Here is an 8,801-nt window from a genome sequence, read left to right on the forward strand (position 1 = left end):
TTCTTTTTTATTTTCAGGTCTCTCAGCATTTCTTCATCTTGCAATGTGCTTCTACTCCTTGTTTTTCTCTCAAACTTTACTTATCCTTCAAGCTCAAGGGTTACCTGCTCTGTCAATTATTTGCTCAGCATCTTCTGCAAATATAGGTGCTTTTAACTTTCTCTACTGCAACCTTTATAATCTCCACTATAGCAATCATCTTACTACTGTCTAAACTGAACTACAAGCTTCTTAAAGGTAAGATAAAATGCATCCTTTCATTCTTGTATTCCCAGACAGCACGGACTGTGATACAGATGTTAAAAATATGTAAGAAATGAGTAAATCAATTTCACTGAATACTATAAGGTTGGAATTTTAGCAAAACTTTCAGATTTGATTTCTATGTAATTTGTTGTGGGAACTTTCTTCTTATCTTCAATACTCAATGTTTTATTTTTTAAATTTTGAAGCAATTACAAACTTACAGAAAAGATGTAAGCAAAGACCTTTTCTCACTGAACCATTTGAGTGTAAGTTGCTGATCTAATGCTCCACTATTTTGGAATACTTTAATATGTATTTTCTACATTCTTTGACCACTTCCTTGTTTTCAGGCACAATGAGAGATTTGAGGGTTAGCTTGTGCTTTGTCTGCCTTGTCCTGGAATCAAACTTTTCTCTAAGGAGCCCTCCTATTAGTGGAGAATAGTTTCTATTTTGTTTTTAATTTTTTTAAAGTTTTATTTTTACTTAAATAATCTCTACCCCCAACATGGGTCTCAAACTCCCGACCCTGAGATCAGGAGTCCCATGCTCTTTCCAACTGAGCCAGCCAGCCAGCCACCCCCTGAAAATAGTTTTTAGAAGCCAAGCTGAGGGCCATAGGTATGCTCATTGATTGCTGTTGGGGCATCACTGTTTCTAGGACCTGCCAGTGGCCAGAGCTAGGATATTTTTTACAACTGTATCTATTTTTTTAAATCTGTTTATGTAGTGAAAACCATGAATTTGCAATGATAGCTCCAATTCTAACCCAACAGCATGGATTCATTCTAAGCTTTCTCCCTCTCCAAGTTTGCAAATTCCTTCCTTGACAGTGAGAAAACTGGTTGCGATTATTATCTTTAATATAGTCATGTGTTTAATGAATCCCTTTATGTATAATTAATTTTTTACTTCTGCTGCCATTTGCTTCCCCCTCATTCCCTCCCTCTCTTGCTTGGGTTGTGACACTCTATGATTCTGCACCCCAAATTCAATATGAGGGGTTTTCTACACACATCTGAGCAATTTTCAGACACCAGCTGAGGGTCCCACAATTCAACTCAGTGCTGATATTACCTACTGGGAGATAGCATCAGAACCCATAGTTTAAGGGCTCTGTCCTACAAGACTGCCCCTTACCCCCAGCAGTTACAAAGTCCAGGCTCTAGACACAGTTAGACCTGTGCTCTAACTGACTGACTATAGATTGGAGTTTCCAATGACTCACAGAACTCAGAGAAATACTTTACTTACTAGATCCCCAGTTTGTTATAGAAGGATATAACTCAGGGACAGCCTGATGCAAGAGATGCACAGGACAAGGTGTGGAAAAGGGGCTTGGGGCTTCTACCCTTCTCCAGGGGCACCACTCTTCATGAATCTCCATGTGTTCACCAACCTGGAAGCTCTCCAAACTTAGTCCTTTTGGGTTTTTATGGGAGCTTCATGACATAGGTATGATTGATTAAATCATTGGCCATTGGCGATTGAGTCAACCTCCAGGCCATCTCCCCTCTGCAGAAGTCAGGCGAGTGGGACTGAAAGTTACAGCCTTATAATCATATGGTTGATTCTCCTGGCAAGCAGCCCCCAACTTCAGGTGCGGTCCAAAAGTCACCTCAGACACGTTTGTCGTTCTCATAACTTGGGAAATCCAAGGGTTTTAGGAGCTGTGTGCCAGAAACTGGGATGAAGACCAAATACATATTTCTTTTTATAAATCCCACCGTCACACACTGGGTATCGGGCAGCTCTCTGCTCACTGCACAGAGTCTGGTACCTCATGCTATTGCTCAGCAGGGTCTCTCTCCTCACCCTTCTCCATCTCTGACTTCCTATGCAGGTCATCATCAAGCACAGACGCCTCTCTCACCCATTCAGGCTCTGACTCTCCACACTCAGCTGCCTCTCTCTCCCTCGACCCATAGATGCCCTCCTATCTTCGCTCTGGCTCTGAGTCCCTACACCAAGCCACTGTGGACGCACTCTCCCTCCAGCCTGGGCTCTGACAAACTATACTGGGAAGGATGCTTCCCTCATCATACCTGGGTGCTGACATTCTGTGCTGGGCTGCGTGCTCACACTCCTGTTGTCCAGAAATAAATGCATCTTCTGATTTTCCATGTTCCCTCTACCATCTGGACACCTTTGCCACCCTGCGTGGGCTATGAGTGCCCACACTAAATTTCCCTCCTCCTTGGATACCCTTCTTCTCTCGTTCAGGTTCCAAACGCACCCCTCTTTGGGTCACTGTGACTGCCCTCCACACAGATACTATTTATCATGCTATGCTCCACCTCATGGCTTTAAGACTGGAGGAAGGAGAAGAGAAGGGAAGGGGAAGAAGGGAAAGGGCTGTCTCTTCGATTTGCTTGTTAGTCCTTCCACAGGGAAATGAATGCATGAGAAAGTTTAAAAGAAAATCTGAAGCTATTAGAAAAAGTAAGACTTGACTTTAAATGTCCTTTCCATTGGAGAATTGTTATTTTTTTTAGAGAAGAAGGGAGGGGCCGAAGAAGAGAATCATTTTTTTCCTTAAAATATTTATTTATTTATTTATCTGAAAGAGAGAGAGAGCATGAATGGGGGGCAGAGGGAGTGGGGGGGGCAGAGGGAGAGGGATAAGCAGACTCCCCATTGAGCAGGGAGCCCAGTGCAAGGACAAAGAGGGAGGGGCTCAATCTCAGGACCCTGGGATCCTGACCTGAGCCCAAATCAAGAGTCAGAGGCTTAACTGACTGAGCTACCCAGGGGCCTCTGGAGAATTGAACTTTTATTTCTCTTCTAGGAGTTTCATGTTTTGTACTCAAAGATGACTCCTAAATTAGACATTTATTTTATTATTATTATTTTTTAAGATTTTATTTATTTATTTATTAGAGAGAGAGAGAGAGAGAAACAGCATGAGAGGGGTGAGGGTCAGAGGGAGAAGCAGGCTCCCCGCTGAGCCGGGAGCCCGATGTGGGACTTGATCCCAGGACTCTGGGATCATGACCTGAGCCAAAGGCAGTTGCTTAACCAACTGAGCCACGAAGGCGCCCTAAATTAGACATTTAGAAATAAGGCTGGAGTAGATACTTGTTCTTCTATCCCAGTTTTCCTGTTTCATAGATGAGGGAATTGAACCTGTCACCAAGTTTCCCAGGTGACATTGTCAGAAAGAGAAAGCATCTTTCAATATCCTGGCTGGTGTTCCTGGCATGCTCCGTTAAATATTACCATTTAAAATTACTTAAACTTTAAGGCAAATTTCTGAGAGAAATTATAGTTATTAACATTACACTTTATATTTTAAACTGGAAGTCCTTTTTTTCAGTAATGATATTGCTGATAGAATGCCATATTTTGAGCCCTAAAACATTATCTGAGTAGTACTTTGGTGATTATATTTCATTAGAGTGAAAGATCTAGAAATTAGCCTTGCCAATTTGGTAGTTAGTACCTTGTAATTTCCTGAATACTCTCTCTTAATTGCATGCTTAAATCATATTAACCGTATTTGGTAAAGTTGCCAAGCAAGTTGATTATTACTTATTTTACTGTTTATTGTCTTTTGGGGTTGATGGGCAGACAAAATGTATGTATTTAGACATGAATGACTAATACAAAAATTTTATTTAAAAAAATCTGCAATACAAATTTGTATTATTTAAAACCCATTTATATTTGTGGAAAATCCAACATCTTAGCAATGTTGCAGTTCAAGATGGGAATAAACAACTTGCTGGATGTGGATGAACTACCTGAAGCATTCATGAATTTCAAAGAATCACCTTGAGTCACTGAGGTCAAAAGGAAAAATAAACAACAAACTACATTTAAGAATCCAATAAAAATCTCGAAGAGTCCCATCATTTGTATAGTTTAAGAGCTTAACTGTGACATGAACTTACTTCTGGCCCTTGGGTGAAATACTTGCCCTTTTTGTACCATTATAAATTCATAAATTATTCCCAACAAATATACAGATTTTATAATTGGAAGGGACACACCATCAAGATCATTTTGCTGATCTCCCTCCAAGACAGGAATCCTTCTACCACTTACCTGTGGGTTTGAAACACTCTCAATCATGGAGAAATCACTACCTCCCAAAGCACTTGTGCTTTATATTCTGCAGAAACCTTCTTGGTGACTCTGCCCTGTTACTGGTTAGAATACAGTTAAACATTTTCCATATGATAGCCCTCAGTTATGTCCACCTAGATCCTTATCCCTCTGGAATTTTCTCTGTCTCTATTTTTCACATTTACATTTAAGTCCCTCTTCCACAACTCCTTGCCTTTTTCTGCACTTAGTGTCTCTTAAATTCGGCTGTTTTAGGAGGCTGTGCACTCTCCGAGTGAAAGGCAAGAACACCACTTTGAATTCTTATTGTACTTAGCCATGGAGCAGCGAACCAAGATTTACTTTATTTCTGGGCAATTATATCCACTAGACACAACCTTTGTCCCCAAACACCGCATTCACTTCGCACAAGCTTGTTGATCTCACACCTAAGTCAGCTTTTCTTGAACCCTCATTTGAACAAACAAACACTCATTCTGATCTGCGGATATCCTGTGCGGCGTCAGGAAGGGCCGACTTGGGAAGTGCAGGCTCAGTCAGCCCGCCACCACGCTGGAGATTTGGTTTCCTTTTTTTCCTCGGAGTTTACGAAGTACTACAAAAAAGCCAATTCCTGCTAATCTCTTAGACAATGCATGGGGCTCCAGACTCTATTCCAGGAAGTTGGTTTCAGCAAGGTAACAAAGAGACCACCGAGACCAGAAAGGAGGCTGGGGACACCGACACAGATGTGGCATTCAGGTAACCCCCCAGGGTGAGGGTGGAGAGCCGGGTCCGGGGAGGAATGCGCAACGCCGGCGGCTCTGCGCCCCGGCGTGGACGAGAGCGGGAGTTCAGGCTGGGGGAGTGCGTGTGACCACGTGCCCGAGAGGCGGGGACAGGGCCCGCCTCTTATCTGTAAAGGGGATAGGGCCCGAGCTCGGAGTTTCCGAGCGGACTTGCCAGATAGTGTTGAGAGAGAGACAGAGAGAGACAGAGAGAAAGAGAGAGACTGAGACTCACGTGGACACACACAGAGACGCAGAAGCAGAAAGAGACAGGCGAGGTGAGAGGTTAGCAGGCTAGTTTGCCAAGCCCAGCAAAGAGATCTGGGAGAGGGAGGTCCCGTTTAGACGCAAAGTCCAGGACTCCGAAAGAGCTATTTCCTGCAGCTCCTTGGGGACTGCCTTGTCTCACCGCGTCTGAGTTTGCTCTGAGGGAATTTAGCAGCAAGACAGGAAGAAGAGGTGGGGTTCTATAGTGAGAGTGGTTTTAGTTCTTCCTAAAGAAATTGTTTGGTTTGGGGCTTTATATCCGGGAGGAGCGTGTGTCACCACACTATGCAAATCCTGGGACATTTGCAAACCCGGCTCCAGGGCAGTTGGCCCCCTGTCCGGCCGGGCGTTCGAGGGCTCGGGCAAGGCAGTGCTCCCGGGGCTGGCCGGCGGGTGGCCCGCTGGCCTTTATCTCTGTCCCCCTTTGTCCTCTTTATCTTAGGCTCTCCAGGAGGCCCGGGGGCCCGCTCTGCTTATCGCTCCCCACCCCCGCCCCCCGCTGCACCTCCACTTCAATGCCCCGCAGGTCGCGGGCTGCTGCTCTTCCGAAGGCGGCGGAGGACCACGGGCGCCCCAGTCACGGCTGACTCGGACCCGCGCCGACGACGCCTGATCCTCGCGCCCTTGGGCACCGACGCCGGTGCGCCCAGAGCGTCCCGGGGCGCTCCAGCCCGTTTCAGGCCCTCGAGAGGCAGCCCCGGCCGGGATGGCCCCGGGCCGGGCGGTGGCTGGGCTCCTACTGCTGGCGGCCGCGGGCATCGGAGGCACGGCGGTGGGGCCCGGGCTCGCCTTTAGCGAGGATGTGCTGAGCGTGTTCGGCGCGAATCGGAGCCTGTCGGCGGCGCAGCTCGCGCGCCTGCTGGAGCAGCTGGGAGCCGCCCCCGAGGAGGGTGTCGCCGAGCCCGGGCAGCTGCACTTCAATCAGGTACGGCCGGGCCCCCGCGGCCCTTCCAGCCTCTCGGGGTCCGTGGACTTTCATTTGTATAAGAACGCTATTTATTTGGGAAAAGTGAGGGAGGAAGACTATCGGGGCATTTTTCAAGTGTGAGGCGGTAGCTGATCGGTGGCCCTTGATTCGTACCGCCCTGGGCTTTCTTTTACCAGGGTTTTATAAAGGGCTGTTGTTGTTGAGGGAGCCAGATGTTGCAGTTTTACTCCTGATGAGCGGAGAGGGCAGACGCCTGTGGTTATAAAATTTTACAGAACAGTTTATGAAGTAGTTGAGGGCTGGAAGCACCTTATGAGATGCTTTTTAGATTGGAACGGTGTACTTAAATCTTCCCAGCAAAGATAGTGGCTCACATGCCACCCTCATCAACTGTTGCTTGAGGGGTAAGAACTGCTGTAGGTGTCTTTCCTAGGTGGGTTTCATGAGGCTTACAGAGCTGAAGGGTCTATTGTACAGACATCGGGAAACCAAGGAGGCCTTGACCAAGATCACATACCCAGCTGATGCCCAGACTGGGTTTAGAGTCTTAGTTTTTAGTCATTTGTCAGGTCAAGTGTTTGATTCTAATTTTCATTCAAAATAAAAATATATTTCTCAGTATGTATACACAGTATTAGCCAGACATTTGGTAATGCCTAGGATTTAAAGACAGCCATGAGCTACCTGGGAGAATTTTAAGATCATACCTGTTAGTAAGTTTCAAAAAAAAAAAAAAAAGATGCCATTATAGATTCCTAGTCACCTCCATAATAAATGTTCTGTGATTGAGTATTTCTTAAAACTGTGAGTAGTCAAAGTGTGCTTTTAGCATCCTCCCCAGAACTCCTCCCCACTTCTAAAAATTCAGTTAACTCAACGCTTTGATTTTTTTTTTTCCTTCTGCTCTTGTTCCAGTGACAACTGATGATGAGCAGCAGTATGCAGTATTTTGCATAGTGTTTGCCACTTCTGGGCAATGTTTGTTTGTGTTAGAAAAAGTGTTTGTGTTCTGAGATGTTTGGGAAATACTGCATACTATGTGTTCTCCACTCAGGAATTTAGCATTTCCCAACGTATCTAATCTTAGATGCCAGATAAGGAAACTTTAATCAGGTAAAATCCTTGCTAATAAAATTACAGATAGGTTGGCATTTTTTTTTTTATATTACAAATAGCTTACCTCAATTAAAACATACAATACTTGGGAAGAAGTAGGGCTTTCTGATGCCGTGGGGGTTTCAGAAAGTGAACTGCCTTTGATCTGGAAGTGTTTTGTGGTCTGCTTATATATGTTCTTTGGTAAATTATGTATAGTTCCCGTTCTGGCATGATATTACCTTTGGTTTAAAGTCTGAGAACTTCTATGTTGGGTAACTGAAATGCCCCCATAGTATATAGCTATTTTAGAAAATAAAGCAAACACCTTCCTAAGTACTTTCTGTCTAGTTGCAGTCTCTTTTCAATTAGGGGAGATAGCTGACTAAAGTGTTCTAGGTAGGAGTAGGGGCGGTCATATGCTTGGAAAGAAGTGTGGGGATTTTGCTTGCAGCTGCATATCTGTGGCCCACACATTGTTTTCACTTACATTATCTCCTTATCTCGTCATGTCTGGAGAGGTGTAGATGAATTATAAAGTGGCAAAAGACCCCTGAACCATCTGTTGGCGAAGACACTGGAAAATATGTCCAAATTTTTTTGGAAAATCGGATAATTTTATTAGCAATATGATCCCTAGTTTATGAGTAAGTTGGATGCCTCAAAAGTAAATTATATGTATGTTGACACCTTGTTTCTTATTCTCATTTTGCATATTTAACTGCCTTCATTATGGCGTCTGTGGGCATCAAAAAGAGAGAGGAAGAAGCCTGTAATTACTTTGGAAACAAAGGGAAGCTGAGGAAATTTTATCATGTAATCAGGCCTAACAAACATCAACTAAAAAGTGCTAAAGAAAACAATAGTCATCAGTTAAACAGTGACAAATGAAATGCCATTGCAGAGAATCTACTAATTAGCTGGCATTCATATCTGTTATAGCAAGACACCATCCAATTTGGAACAAAATTTAGAGCCATTAATATCTCTATTGTTTTTTTTTTAAAGATTTACTTATTTATTTGAGAGAGAGAGAGAGAGAGAGCGAGGGCAGCATACATGAGTAGGAGGGATAGAGGGAGAGAAAGAATCCCAAGCAGAGCCATTGCTGAGTGCCGAGCCTGCCAAGGAGCTTGATCTCACCATCCTGAGATCAGGATCTGAGCCGAAACCAAGAGTCAGACGCTTGGCCAACTGAGCCACCCAGGCGCCCCTTAATATCTCTTAAAGAATGCAACTTCAGTTTCCCCACCTGCCGTAAAGTAGAATAAATAATACATGGGCCTATTGTGAGAAGCCTGACTTTCTGACTTTGAAAAAGGCTGAGAAAATAGAATTTATTTTGATGAGCCAGGGATTTATTGACTCTTCTAAGAGATCTATTTGTAAATGACATTGTTCCTTTGGATGAGGGCTGTGATGTTTCTTAG

At 44.2% G+C, this 8,801-nt stretch overlaps 1 protein-coding gene across 3 annotated transcripts in view; it reads left to right on the forward strand.

Annotated features, from left to right (window-relative positions):
• The first annotated feature begins 4,879 nt into the window (after positions 1-4,879).
• Positions 4,880-8,801, forward strand: part of SLC39A8 (solute carrier family 39 member 8) — a 53,901-nt gene continuing 49,979 nt past the window's right edge. Inside the window, exons 1-2 of one of the 3 annotated variants that reach the window (XM_081812046.1) lie at positions 4,880-5,055; positions 5,791-6,273. In XM_081812046.1, the coding sequence (XP_081668172.1) occupies positions 6,055-6,273 (219 nt within the window). In that variant the 5' untranslated portion in view covers positions 4,880-5,055; positions 5,791-6,054. Of the gene's footprint in view, positions 5,056-5,204; positions 5,360-5,390; positions 5,541-5,790; positions 6,274-8,801 lie in introns of those variants that run through there. The other 2 variants (XM_081812043.1, XM_081812045.1) reach the window with 2 other exon arrangements.

The sequence above is a fragment of the Leptonychotes weddellii genome, chromosome 2 (genome assembly GCF_054177405.1).
Source record: "Leptonychotes weddellii isolate Sample4059 chromosome 2, ASM5417740v2, whole genome shotgun sequence".
NCBI lineage: Eukaryota > Metazoa > Chordata > Mammalia > Carnivora > Phocidae > Leptonychotes > Leptonychotes weddellii.